This window comes from Schistocerca cancellata, chromosome 2, assembly GCF_023864275.1.
Source record: "Schistocerca cancellata isolate TAMUIC-IGC-003103 chromosome 2, iqSchCanc2.1, whole genome shotgun sequence".
NCBI classification, from domain to species: domain Eukaryota; kingdom Metazoa; phylum Arthropoda; class Insecta; order Orthoptera; family Acrididae; genus Schistocerca; species Schistocerca cancellata.
The window spans coordinates 494542458-494558062 of record NC_064627.1 but is presented as its reverse complement, the minus strand read 5'-3'; the positions used below and the strand labels follow the sequence as shown (position 1 = coordinate 494558062).

General features: G+C 41.2%; 1 protein-coding gene across 1 annotated transcript; it reads right to left on the bottom strand.

The window, feature by feature from the left end:
• Positions 1–3324: 3324 nt before the first annotated feature.
• LOC126162022 (streptococcal hemagglutinin-like) lies at positions 3325–13361 on the bottom strand. Its single transcript, XM_049918248.1, has 5 exons — positions 13231–13361; positions 8804–9016; positions 8081–8263; positions 5589–5822; positions 3325–3542 (listed from the first exon to the last, which is right to left on the bottom strand). The coding sequence occupies exons 1-5, from the start codon at positions 13276–13278 to the stop codon at positions 3414–3416; spliced, it is 807 nt and encodes a 268-aa protein (XP_049774205.1). The 5' UTR covers positions 13279–13361; the 3' UTR covers positions 3325–3413.
• Positions 13362–15605: the final 2244 nt, after the last annotated feature.

Here is a 15605-nt window from a genome sequence, read left to right as displayed (position 1 = left end):
CAAATGATAACTACTGCTAATCACTGTTCAGTTCGTCCTGTAGTTGTGTGTGTTCATTGCACTTTACAAAGAGAGAAATAATGAGAGTACTTTTTGCAAAATTATAATTAAATTCCTTGGACTTAATGTTCCCACATTATTATGCCTAATTAGGCTGGTGACCGATTATTATTTTATTCACGGAAACTTTCACTACTTGCATTATTTCCTAAATTAAAGTCTTTCAGCTTTCTGTTAATTGCCACAGTAACAAAATTTATGTTCAACACCCTCTGCCCATTAGGTTAAAACACGGTCAAACAATTCAAAATATCTCACAGAGGGTAACGCTTATTGTATGTTAAGGTCATACTTGGCAACGTACGTGTTATAAGTCCATCTCTCGTGATATCCAGTCGTCAGTTCCACTTCACGTAGAGGCGTCCAGAGGCTGCTAGGCAAAAAAAATTGAAGCATCCATACATGATCAGACACCAGTGTTAGTTCTCACTCCTACACACCAATGTCGGATATGTAAGTGGTTAGAGTTACAGATCTTTGTCAGTGGTGGAATGACCACCATTGTGCATTGCCGTTCTTCGGGTTTAGTGTTGTTACCTGACCTGGTAGCGTATATACTGAGGTGTCTTAAGATGTGGGGTACCTCCTAATGTCGTGCCAGACCTCCTCTTGCACGGCGGAATGAAGTAACTCAACACGGCATGGACTGAGCCTACTGCCTCTGTAACCATCCATAGTTGCGAAAGTGTTGCCAGTGCAGGATTTTGTGCACGAACTGACCTCTCGATTACGTCCCGTAAATGTTCGATGGAATTTAGGTCGGACGATCTGGATCGTCAAATCACTCTCTCTAACTGTCCAGAATGTTCTTCAAACCAATCCCGAACAATTGTGGCCCGGTGACACAGTGCATCGTCATTCTAAACATTCCATATTTGTTTGGGAACACGCAGTCTGTGAATGGGTGCATCAATGATCGGTTCAGTCAGACCAGAAGACCCAGTTTATTTCATGTAAACACAGCCCACACAATTAAAGATCCACCAACAACTTGCAAAGTGCCTTGTTGACAACTCGGGTCATGGCTTCGTGGGGCCTGCACTACATTTGAACACTACTATCTGCTCTTACCAAGTGAAATGGGGACTCATCTGGCCAGGTCGCGGTTTTCCAATCGTCTAGGGTCCAACCGATATGGTAGCGAGTCCAGGAGATGCGCTGGGATGATGTCGGGTGTTAACAAAGGCACTCGAATCGTTTGTCTGCTTCCATAGCGCATTAACGCCAAATTTCGCTGCACTATCCTAGCAGATACGTCCGTCGTACGTCGCACATTTATTTCTGCTGTTATTTCAAGCGGTATTGCTTGTGTGTTAGCACTGACAACTATAGTTAAGCACCACTGCTCTCGATTGTTAAGTGAAGGCCGTCGGCCACTGCATTGTCCGCGGTGGGAGGTAACGCCTGATATTTGATATTTTCGGCTCATTATTGACACTGTGGATCTCGGAATACTGAATTTCCAAACAGTTTACGAAATGGAATGTCCAATACGTCTAGCTCCGAAATATCATTATTCCACTTTGAGAGCCTGTTCAATATCGCCGTGAGGCAATAATCACCTAGGAAGCTTTTTTACACGAATCACCTGAGTACAAATTACAGCTCCGCCAGTGCACTATTCCCTTGTACCTTGTGTGAGCTATACTGCCGTCATCTGCATAAATGCATATAGCAATCTCGTGCCTCTTGTCACCTCAGCGTATAAGGAGCGCGAACAGCGTCAGATGCTGAGAATTCACTGTGGGAGACCCAGACATGCTTCCTGTTTCTGCAAGAGAGCATTATCAGTAACTGGATGGTTTGGAAGGGGCCTCATTGTGGGTCTTCATTTTACAGTCTGGTCGAATTTTGTAGTATGCAGCTAGTGGGGCATTCGGAGATGACATCAGTCTGATGGACTGCAGGTGCAGGCACACTGGTAAGTCAAGGTTCCAGTCGAGCATGTGTAATCATCGACAGGGAGAGTCACCGTACTGTGCACCAAGCACTTTGTATTCCCCTCACATCCACTCCTGCTATCCGAGATCGAGTATTGGATTCCATACAAGATTCTGTGTCATCCTGAATCATTGACTGGATGCTTGCAGCATCCGCAGTAGTGAAGTACCGTCACGTGAGTAGGCTACCATTAACACCACAGCAGAAACGGATGCATTTCGGGTGGCACTGTGACTGGATGCGTGGACTACTGATGAATAGCACCGCAGTGTGTTCAGTGATGAATCGGGCTTCTTCTCTGTCCCATATGACCACTGTCAGTTTGAAGTGACTTTTATCCAACACTCATGTGTTATAGAAGGCGTCAGGTTGTGAGGATGCATAGGATATGGCTTCAAGACACCGCTGGTAGTGACTGGAGGAACTCCGACGGCACAGCGGTACAGTATGGACATCTAGCGTCCTTATGTGTCACCACTCAAATGATGGAATCTTGGTGACATATTTCAACAGGAAAATGCCCGTTCATGATCGTCTTTCCTAGAATTATCTGCGTGATGTTGAGATACTCCTGCAGTCAGCAAGACCTCCGGATCTGACACTGATGGAACACGGTGGGACGAGCTGGAACTTCAACTCCGCTTGAGCACCAGTATCCAGCATATCAAGGACCAGCTGCGGGCCAGAAATCTTCCCCATCCGAATCATCGTATACATTCAGCCAGTGGCTGATACAGCTTGATACTGGTAAGTGAGCTGATGATGCTGATTCTTTGTCGATTGAGCCGGCTGCTGTGGCCGAGCGGTTCTAGGCGCTTCAGTCCGGAACCGCGCGACTGTTATGGTCGCAGGTTCAAATCTTGCCTCGGGTGTGGATGTGTGTGATGTCCTTAGCTAGTTAGGTTTAAGTAGTTCTAAGTTCTAGGGGATTGATGACCTCCGATGTTAAGTCCCATAGTGCTCAGAGCCATTTTGACTAGATTTTGTAATTACTGAAACTACATCACATACCCTCTCAACACTTTAGTTTCATTTCGTTTCTTCCTCCCTTACGTTTGCTTCACTTTTATTTTAAGGTAGTCTGCACTATTCGAGTATAGCTGTTTGTGTGGCCTCATTACTATCTGACTGGCCGACCATTACTGAAAGCTGGGATTATTACATTGCACGCTTCTGTCCTCTCACCCCATATGCGGAGTTGTCATATTCTACGCGACCGCGCACTGGCTTTTAAGGGATGCCACATCACCACTCCTTCCTCCGACTATGCTGTACTACGTAATGTCGTGATATGCTAATAGATACCCAGGCAGTAATACACAGTTTATATGATGCTTTGCTCACACGTTTATTTCGTAATCAGAGATTGTACAGAGTTTCCTGCCGCTGTCCTCTCCTGCTGGGTACGCTCCTCACGAGCTGGCGGTGCTGTTGCTGCTGGTGGCGCTGTTGCTGATGGAGTCGCTGGAAGTGCTGGACGAGGCGTCGCTGCTCAGCTTGGACTTGACGCTGTCGAACAGCGCCTGGGTGGAGCTCAGGGCCTGTAAACAAGCGCAACATTTACCGTCGCTCACCGCCGATGGTTGAGAATGTGCATCAAACCAAGAGTCTCTGCTCGTGTAAATTACACGGTGGAAGAAATTTCGCGGATGGCGGACAATAGATGAAAGTTATCACCGAGACTCAGTGACAGCATCGAAGGCACCTTGTATTCAGTGTTGCATAAAAAAGTGGTAACAATATGATCTACGTCATTAAGTGGAGTGGTCTAAGTACCAAACATCTTGTTGGGTTAGTGTGCCTAAGGACGATTTGATGCTAAAACATTTGTTGATTGCAACCATATCACTAAACATATTTGCAGTCGGCTTTTAACGGTGGATTATTTGCACTATTGTCTATAAAAGAAGACACTGATTTTGAAACTCCCTTGTAGATTAAAACTGTGTGCCGGACAGAGACTCGAACTCGGGACCTTTGCCTTTCGCGGGCAAGTGATCTCCCAACTTTTTTTTTATCTAATTTTGTTCGTTAGAGTTGGGTGCAATTGTTCGTGGCGGACGTAGCACGACGCCTATTGAAGTTCGTTATTGATCCAGAGGGTAGCTAACCCTCTGACCGAACACGCTGAGCTACCGTGCCGGCACCAACTGAGCTACACAAGCACGACTCACGCCCCATCCTTACAGCTTTACTTCTGCCAGTATCTCGTTTCCTACCTTCCAAACTTTACAGAAGCTCTCTCAATCCAGGATTCGCTGCCATACAGTAGCACTGGCACGACGTTGTGTTACAGAAGTTCAATTTTCTGGCTTTATTATTTATTTTTTTATTTATTATTTATTTTTTAAATTTTTGTTTGTAGTTTCACATGTCTGTTGGAATTTATTTGTTTTCTTTCCCGTGCCAGACTTGCTTAAGCATCTTGTTTTCTATAACATTATCAGATCGGACAGGGATTTATCTTAGTGGATCATCAATTTAGCTGTAGTAGAATTTATTTTTAGAGTTTCTTCCCAACTTGCGTACTGTAGCTCATACACAGAGCTACGTCTCTCGTTTGTAATACAATTACATAACCTGCATGCACCAAATTATTTAAGTTTATTTTCCATTTCAGGTCTGCAACGTAAATTTTAAGAAGAATAGGTGAAATGTTCCATTCCAGTCTGACACCTTGATTTATTATCATCTTACCTGGTTTTGAAGTGGCTACTTCTATGATTATTTTGGCGTCATCATGTATACTTTAGTTTGCTTAATTATGGTGCATGGGGTATCTTTGCTTATTCATTATTGTCTATAATCTATTTCTGACCACCGTGTCAGACGCTTTTTGAAATGCAAATAAGTAATACGTGTTTCCCGAGTGACTTCTCGTCGTCTTTCTAAAATTGTCTTGATGCTGAAAATTTTATCACTGTACAAGCGTCCTTTCCTAAACCCACTTTGCTCCTCTCCCAAGCAGCCAATTGTTTTTAGTTTCAAAGGATTATTTATTATTCTTGCGTAATCTTTATAAGCCTAGTTCCTGACAGTTTTACCCCTGTAATTATCCCACTCTTTCCTTTGGCCCTATTTAAACACAGAAACTACCTCAGCAGTTTTCCAGACAGCAGGGATTTTATAGCTTTGGCGGCACTCACTGAATAGATCTAACAGTCTCAGTTCGCGCATCGTCCCTCCATACTTAATAAGTTCAGCAGTTATTCCATCAGCGCCACAACTCTTGCGATCTGTCATACTTTTCAGATCCTATTGAATCTCATCTAAGATTAGCGAATCAAGAATCTTACTATAACGGGGTGTTGGGTAGTCTGTATTTATTGCAGCAGTATTGCAGAACCTTATCTTCCTATAATGCTGCTTCCATTGTTATTCATTAATTACCTTAATTCTAGCATTACCTCTCTCCGACTGATTTCAGTTTTTCCTTTGCTAAATTTCCAAATGGGACGGAAAAGGGTATGTCTACCAGTTGTACAGGGAATCCTCCGCTATGCTCCGTACACTGGGTTGTGGATTATTTGTGCAGATCTAGCAAGGATTACTCGCAACTCTGTCGACGGAACGAAACGGAAGCGTACCTCCTCGATGGAGGAGACGACCATCTGCGCCTTGGCGGAGGAGGCGTCGGCGGCGGCTTCGTTGAGGGCCTGCACGGCGGCGGCGGCCTGCTGCATCGCCTGCTCGGCACTCGCGATGTTGCCCTGCGTCGCGTTGCCCACGGCGGCCACCGCCGTCTCCATTGCGGACACCGCGCTCGACGCCTTGCCGGCCAGGTCGGACGCCGCGTCGGAGAACGCGCTCTCCACCAGCGACTGCAACAGCACGGCAGATACGTCAGCCGATACCGGGCTCTCTACCGTCACACACGTTCTGAACCCCAGAACCGTCGGTTACCACAGTGCACGCGCAGATGTACTATGATTGTAGACACTGCTGACGCTTATCATCTAGGATTTTATACGTACGCTGTTCACACATGTGAAACTCATACACAGTTTTGAATATAACAGTCATTGCCATGCCCTTTTGTATCATTATTACAATTATTAATTTGTTTATCAGTTAAACAGACAAACAGATACAGTGGGAATCACACAGCCAAACAGTGGCACGCCAAAAGTTTATTCAGATCTTTTCCCAGGTTTCGACAGATATAAATTCCATGGTTCATTCGCAGTTGACTTCTTTTTACATATGTTTTTCCTTCCAACTTCTATGATTGCCCTTTTTAGAGATGTCCCTTAGTACTTCTGTAGGCCATTTCTTTATTTATTGATTCTTCCTGACTAATCTCTTGAACTTCAGCCTACTGAGCATCAGCGCTGCATTTTGATCTGAGTCTGTATCTGCTTCTCGGTACGCCTTACAGTCCACTATCTAATTTCGAAATGTTTGTCTGACCATGATATAATCTAATTGAAACCTTCCCTTATCACCCGGTCTATCCCAAGTATAGCCCCTCCTCTCGTGATTCTTGAACAGAGTATTCGCTATTACTAGCTGAAATTTATTGTAGAACTCAATTAGTCTTTCTCCTCTCTCATTCCTTGTCCAGTCGCCATATTCTCGTGTAACCTTTTCTTCTACTCCTTCCCCAATAACTGCGTTCCAGTCCACCATCACTATTACATTTTCATCTCTCTTTACATTCTCTACTTCCCTTTCAATATCCTCATATAATTTCTCTATCTCTTCATCTCCAGCAAGAGATGTTGACATGTATATCTGACCTATTGTTGTCGGTTTTGTTTTGCTATCGATTGTTATAAGAACTAACCTATCACTAACCTGATCACTGTAATATACTCTTTGCCCTACCTTTCTATTCGTAACGAATCCTACTCCCGCTATACCATTTTCTGCTGCTGTTGATATTACTCTATATTCATCCGACTAGAAATCCTTGCTTTCTTTCCATTTCACTTCACTCTAGATTGAGCCCTTGGATTTCCTTTTTCAGATTTAATAGCTTCCCTACCATGTTCAAGCTACTGACATTCCACGCCCCGTGTCGTAGAACGTTATCCTTTCGTTGCATTAGCAAGTTCAAGTGCAAGTACAAGTGAAAGTGCATTAGAAGTGAAAACGAATCGGCACGTTTACGAGCAATTATACGTTTTGCTTCATCTCATTATTCTTCGAGAGTATTTGAAACTTTATTCCCGACCAGTTCTCGTTCCTTGCAGTAGTAAGTAGAGCACATGGCCACACAAATAAATCATTTTTCTTCCCTGAAAGCAGTTCAAAATATAGGTACTTTTGGAACTTGTCAATTCGCCGAGAACTGTAGTGCATCTGTACATTTAATCGCCAGTCATCGATAAGAACGCACACTTTCGTCACAACCTTGTGGTCGGTGAAAAAGTTGAGGACATCACAATGGGTTATGGCAGTTTTGGGCTACTGCGAGGTGGCGAAACGATATCTACTGTCTCCGGGAACGACCAATAAATATTTTGTCTGTAACAAAAGTTGTTCTCCGTGACGTGATCTGTCACTGCTAAAGGTCCCATGTAAGGAGTTGTAGACATCATGCACATGTTCAGTAATCAGAATTTTACAATTTAAAAAGCATAGCTCAAAACTAGCAATGAAACATTAATTATAATTATGGATTAGTGGGCGGTTTCACTTTCAGTGTCCTACGATCTTTTGTGTAGCGTACAATAGCTGCACCTTTCTCTCTAAATTTTAAGGTTTGCGTTGTTCAATTCGACCACTGACAGATTATTTACTACGATGATAACAGTTTAGGTTCCCTGGATGTTTTGTCGGCCAGTATTGGTCCGTACAAGGTAATTTTGTACACCCAAAATTATTATGTCGATCATTTCGATCGAGACCTTCTGCAAACGCGCCACGTATTTCTTTGAACTCTTTGTCCTCTCTCTCTCTCTCTCTCTCTCACTCTCTCTCTCGTTCTCCACACACAACACTGCCTGTAAATTACTGAAAACTGGTGTGCACGTTGCCAAATAACACAAACAGTTACCTTTTCTGGTAGTTAATTTCCCCGTTATCTCAGCATGCCAAGAAAAATCGTCTCACGTCAAAGGATTCGTCAACTTACCTCAATTTTGTTCAGCTGTGTAGACGTAGAGTTCAAAGCATCTTTTACTTTGGCAGCCATGGCGTCGTTAAATGCCTCTGCGCTGTTGAAGATGTTGTCTGCAACGTTCTTCGCAGTGCTTGCGGCGTTGTTCATAGCATTCGTCATCGCATCAATAATGCTTTCAATGCCTGAAGAGGAACTCTGTCAAAAAGCAACAAATATCAATCATTGACTCGGGTGTAGTTTACGATACTCTCCAGCAAAGTCACTTTCAGCTAAAGCATTACTTTATAATGGACGCTAAACCAAAGACGGATTTATTAGATGTGCTTGAATCGCTAAGGAAACCTAATACCTAGTTGTCAATACTGAATATTCCGATACCACGAATGAACATATACCAAATGCAGAGGCACTACTGTGCAAAAGTAACTCTCGCTTCTGTTTACAGTGATACTACAGCTGCAATAGGCATTGCGTAGCAACATGCATTCGGAAAACCCTTAGAATTACATTATGCCTTAGAATAGAAATAAAATTTCATCCATTCGTAATTTATATGGTGAAATAACATTTTCTTGCAGACATAAGGATCACAACTTTATCTTCGACAAGGATAGAAGCTGAAGTTACGAATTAAAATTCATTCATAATTTGCTTATGCAGCGACATAGCAAGACAAATGTGTAACTGTAATTAATGTTAGAGTAAGTTATAAAGAGACATGTCATAATTACTTACTTCGGAGCTAGTTGCGTTGCCCGTGGTGGTCGCATTACCCGATGAAGAAGCGGTAGAGTTGTCAGAGGTAGTGGCACTGGTCGAAGCGCCGTTGCTGTTCCCATTCACGGCGTTCTCAATACCTTGCTGGATTTCGTTTGCAACTGCTTCCGCGCCATCTTTGATATCACTGATGATTTCTCCGATGTCAAAAAACAAGGGAGACGCAGACACCTGAAGTAAAGAAACGACAAATATTAATTTTCTTTCAGGACAAGTGAGACATTAGGCTATGACAATTATAACATTTATCTTCACGTTATGAATTAAATGCGCTTTTCATATTCTTTCACCCACTCTCACCCTTACATACGTTTACAGTAAGTTTTTGTTATTAGATATCACTAGATCTCTTCACACTTAATTTACTACCTTTATGTCCTCCTCAAGCTCCGTAATTTTTCCTTTTTTGGCTGATAATTTCGAATTGCAAAGACATTCGCTGATCCCAAAAATCTGATTAGTAAAGCTGTCAAATCTCAAAGTTTTCTCATATAACTTCCAGTTTAATGCATTTGCTTTAACAAGCACAACGACCTCGTAATATAGTGTTACGGCGGAGACCTTTAATCTAATTTCATCTGTTCACATAAAAGAAAATATACACATACATACTTCTGCAAAAAAATTTCTGACCTCAACAAGCTTGTCTTTCCATTCACTTTCAGCAGCAATTTTAGTAATGGACTCGAAAACTAGTGTTTTCACTCTTACATTGCTTTTACAGTGCCACGCCTTCCAGCTAGAATATTTATTGAGGTATTTGAAAACCATTGGCATATTCAACTTCAATGTAGGATTTTAGGATTCAGGGAAACTGTTCAGCATACAGATTGAGTCCGTGATGGTGTTACAAACTTTCAGCGATGATGGCGAAGGGTAAAGGTATCATTATGAGGCATGAGACCCTAGTCCAGAAACGACAGAGTTGAAAGTGATAAGAGAAAATCGTTCTGATATCTCTGACAGTTGATCACTTCCACTGCAAGCTCTTTGCTTTCCGTATTTTGAGAGATGATAGTATGGACGTAAACAAAGAAAAAATTGTCTGTTAAGCACGGGCTCTAAACAGCGTAACTTGAACACTTCTCCGTCATCTATACTGTGGAACAAATCTCTTTTACTACGAGCTCTTTGTCTTCCATGTTATGAGAGGTGTAGTCTGTCCAGTAAACATGGCCTCTGATTTGTATACCTTAAAAGCTATGAACACTTGTTCATCTTTCCTAGAGTGAAACAAATTTCTTCTTCTGAACATGTACTTATAGGTCTTAAAGTATACATTTTAGAGCCAATGTTTATTAGACCTTTTTTCTAGTTTTTTTCATATTTTCTTCTCCCAAAATATGAAAAGCAAAGAACTTCTAGTAGAAGAGGTCTGTTGTTACATGTATCAGATAGAAATTCCTTATACTTTTGTTTATGGACAGAAATTTCAAACTGACACATGTATGCTTCTCCATCATCCGTGAAACGTTTCACCATCATCACGGAATTACCATGCATATGTGCAACATAAGTAAGTTTCGTGTGAGCGCATATTTTTTTGAAGAGGTATCTCTTTGTAAGGAGATTAATGACCGTAACTGTAATGTCCTTCTAGAGGAGCATTAGGCTTTTGTCATTGGAGCAGTTTTTTTTTTTTTCTGTCGTTACAGAATCACATTTGCTCACTTCATACGTCTAGTAAGCAATTTCGTTTCTGGCCGTAGGAAGCTTTCGAGAACAAGTAATCCCATTAAACTCCTCACACGTAGCTAGAGAACTTGATCAACTAGAACAAATTGTACATGGAATAGCAGCAAAATGTGAAATATCATAGTTTATGGTAATTTGATAAGGCAGCTTTTAGTGGAAGACACACCGATGTGCTAAAACACTAAGCGTGTTAGTAAAACTATGGAGAGTAATGCAGCGGCGATTCTGTGTGGCATGTCTCTGGTAGATTTTCAGTGGTACGTGACACCAGATGTCTACGCAGGGTTACGCATTTCCTGTAAATTGAGGGCCGTAGGTTTGTGGGCTTGGAGGTGTCACCCAGTCGCGTCCCTGGTTTGTTCCACTGTGTTCGTATCGTGCGGGTTTGGTGGCCAATACATGACGTGAGACCACTGCCATGCGCCTCAAACCACTGTAGGTGAGTGTGGCCTTCTGACACGGCCAGCTGCCCTACTGAAAGGTGCTACGGCCGTCGGGAAAGTCATGAAGCATGAAGGGATGGAAGTGGTCCGTAATAACATTCACTTACTGTACTTCGACATGTAATTATTACGAAAAAATATACAAAGCGTGTGTCTCTGCAGGGTTAAAGTATTTAAATTCGTTTCACATTCTTGAATTCACGGCAATTCTGACTTCATGTACTCGTCTTAAGTGAGCACGTGTTATACCTTACGTTTGGATGTAAAACAGAAACTTTTTTTTAAATAAGGGAAGAGATATCATTTGCAGGTTACTCTATCAATGCAACGGACAGTTCTCATGTTAATTGTCACATTGATCAAAGCCAATAATTGTGACGTAAATTTGACTTTAACTTTTAGAGCCACTGTATCTGTTGTTTCAGAGCATTCGGAATCGTGAGAAACTATAGTGCAAGAAGATATATCTTTATTGATAGAAATAGTAAAGGATTCATGAGAACTGATACCTATAATCATACGAGAATTTCTGCTAAAATGGCTACTCACTTACATATAAATTTAAGAGAATAGTCTTCAGAAAAATAGTGCGACGAGATCAAAACATTCCAGGTAGAATTACAATCGCCAAAAGTCTTATAAAGTGGTTTCGCCATTGTGGTGATTCAGAGGTTCAACGAAAACAAAATCGAAACTAAACTACTAATTGGCAGAAAAAAACAATCTCATTCGGCGAATAGACAATCGCGCTGTTCGCAACCAAAAGCTTACGATCCAACCTTTCTCCACAAAAAAAAAAAAAAAAAAAAAGGTTCAAATGGCTCTGAGCACTAAGGGACTTAACAACTATGGTCATCAGTCCCCTAGAACTACTTAAACCTAACTAATCTAAGGACATCACACACATCCACGCCCGAGGCAGGATACGAACCTGCGACCGTAGCAGTCGCGCGGCTCCGGACTGAGCGCCTAGAACCGCTAGACCACCGCGGCCCGCCTTTCTCCACATGTAAGGCGTTGTGGATATAATGCAATGGTTAGGATGGTATGGTCATAATGAAAGAAAAAGTAAGTGGCGGATTTCTGCGAATACATTTAAGTGACAAACGTATGACTTAAAGTAACTTTGGAGGTTAGATACCATTCTAGTATTAGTTTCAGAATTACTGCCATCTTCACAAATCCACGTGTAAAGGTAACACGAGGACAAAAGCGTTTCCAGTTGACTCATCTCATGTTACGTTCACAGCTGATACCGCTCGTGTCCTTGTGCTACGTTTGCACTTGGATTTCTGAAGATGGAAGTAATTCCGAAACGCGTCATGCATAACTTATGTTCAATAAAGTCATTCCTCACCTACTGTATGATTTTATGCCACCTACCAGTCTTAACTACAGATTACATATATTCACATTTTAGATGACTGTGTTCACTGTCGTGCCAACGGTGTAGCTCTTGTTGCCAGGATGGAATTGCATCTAAACACCGCTGGAAATGTCAACAATTGGTCTGCTGAGAAAACAATGAAGTAACACGTCTCCTCTGGCACTAATTATTGCCAAATTTGAATATTACCATCTGGTGTTGTCCATATTCGCAGACTAATATAGTCGCTACTACCCTACAGTACTGTCCTCCAAAGAATCGGAACAGTTTCTGTTTCACTAAAAGCATAAAACCCGACTGGCAACCTTTCAGAACTTATATTTGTCGATCGTCAGAAGTACTCGATGCGTTTTTATGTCATAAATATCTGTACACTGTAGTATGTGAGCTTCTCATAGTATTTAGTCAAACTCTCGAAAACGTTAAACGTGAGTTTGCACAGTAATAGCTTGCTGAAACACGTGCAGTTTCCTACGTGACAGTAGCCAGTAGAACAGCCTGTCGTGGTTTATGTGGTAAATGGTTTAAAACACAGCTAGCAGAGTCGGCGCGCTCTGAGTGTAACATCTAAAGATTGTCAGGACGACGAAGATATTAAGGCCAGCAACAAACGAAGCAGTGGTTTCAAAGAAGCTGTATAAGATAAAATGTAGTGAATCGATTATTCTCAATGACAAAAAGGAACCGGTTTTAATCTGATGTTCTGTCCCTAGAAGTCCAGGAAACCTGTTGAGGCTATTGTGCAAAGATACAATTTATCATGGAAGCGGCTAAGTGGGTACTCATAATCCACCAAGCCCAAGATATTAAGTTCGTACCCAGGATAACACATGGATGAGTGTGAACCTCGTGCTACATACCTGCGCTACTACAGCCAATGCGACGACGATCACCAACTTGGAAGCCATGTTGTCTGAGGACGACTCGGTACAAGTGCAATACCTTTACGGTTGGGAGGTGTTTTATAGGCACCCACCGTAAGCAGTCACACTTGTTGACGTTAATCGCAGGTGTCTCTAACACTTCTGCAGCAAACAGTACCGCCTGTACACTTGTTTATTCAGGTGTTGGAAACGATAGTATACAAAAGTCTTCGAACATCCGTAATGTTTCTCACCCGTTAGTATTGAAATGTGGAAATTCTGACTCGATACATAGCAAAGGGCAAGAACAGAATGTCTATGTTCAATTTACCACTGTGCCACGAATACAGATATGTAACGTTCGATTATTCTAACATTCCATTGCCTAATTGATCTTATATTCCCCAGGTCCAATTCTTCAACAAGGAACGGGACACAACATTAATAAATCCCTGAAACATCCTAAGAAGCTGCCTAATGGTTTTGCATTGCCAGTAAAAAGAGAATAAAGAGAGTGCATGACGGTGCAAGACAGCAATAACCTTACTGTATTCACATATTTATAATGTGATGAAAACAAAGTACAGAAAAACTACAAAAGAGAGTAAGACAAGAGATTTTTTTCGATGGGGATCCAAGAAGTTAGAGTGATTTTTTTTTCATTTCATGGGAGTAGGTGGAACACACAGCAAAGGTGACGAGATACAAAAGCTGGCAAAATTGGATTCAAGCGCGCAAGCTTGTAATCTGACAAATCCTGAATAATAGTAAAAATACGTTAGTTTATATTGAAAAGATGTGCTAAGAAGAGAGAAACTGGCAATTTGTAAACTGATATAATGAGTTGTAGTACCTGACAAAAAAGCCAGAAAAATAAGCGATATAGATTTTAATAAGGGAAAGTGAACCATAGTAGGAATAAAAAGGGCAGAAGCAGAAAGTCATTGTTAGCCGAAGAAATTCTTCCGCTTATCAATGAAATACGGAAAGTGTCCCACAGTCCGCGAAAGGAAACTCACAGCATACGTTGCTTAGGAATGAAATTTAAATGATGAGCAAAGAATTAAGAGGAAAAATAATGATACTATGAGAATTTAAATCAGGTACCTAGAAATGCATAACAGAAATACAGACATCGTTTACATGACGATTGGAGTTTTGGGAAAGTAACAATCACTGGAAAAAGGAGAACAAATGGATACAATACAATGGTGAACATGTGTCCAAAAGCTGAGATAATTAAGAGGAGAATTAACGAAACTACTGAGAATTTGAGTAAGGTTGCCAGAAATACAGACTAAAAATACAAACATTGCTTAGATGAAGGCTGGATTTTCGGGAAATTAGTAAGCACAAAAAAAAAAAAAAATACAAAGAAATTGACATAATACAACGGTGCATATGCGTCTAATAGCTGACGCAGAAATAGAGACGCATTGTCTGTGCTGCTGTCAGAAGTATGAATACTTAAAGTTTTAGGATTAAATAAGACTTTATATGCCGATAGCACACCACCTGATTATTTAAATATGTGACACATCAGAAGAATAGAAAGTCTCTACACGAAGTTTGATAGTTATCTATGCTAATGTGTACACAAACAGAAATTTAAATCTAGAGCAGTTTGAAATGATATTATTTCAGTAAAAGTGTAATTCAAAGCACTTTAATGGATTTAGGAATGAAGACAAGCCAGCGTACGATTTATAGACTCTCGACCATGTTGACTGAAAGAATGGTATAGACTCTTTCCATAAAGGGAAATAATATAACATTTCGCAATATTAGGCAACTAGGCGAATATCTCGTCCGATATAAATGAAGATTTTATTCTATTTAAATACCCACATTTTTGGAAAGGCTGCCTCACGACTACATTCTTTATCATACGGCTTGCTTTCTGTCCTGTTTATTGGAGAGTTATCTAAGGAAACTGGAAGGAGGGGGACAGTGTCATGATGAACGTAACAGGCTTTCCTGCACAGCTGATCTCTAATATGACCTTTCTTGGAAGGTAGATATCCACACCAGCGTCCCGACTTGCTAGACACTTTAATCTTTCCGGAATGATTCTTACAGTGGATCCCTAATCAGAAATAAAAGAGTTCAGTTCATAGGGGAAGATTACTATTTACAGAAATATGTTCTAGCGATAAAGTAGGAGCAGTTAAATTTGATAAGTACTATATGATGTATAACATTTGTTACGAAACTATTATCCCTTTGCTGATAGTTAGCACCAGATGCGATTGAGTCCCAAAATTCGTTAAAAATTCAGAAACAAGGCAAAATTAAATACATCGAAAACTATGTATTATCACGTCCTCACGAGAATCGAGTTAAAATCCGAAAGCAGGGTCGTCAGTGAAGTT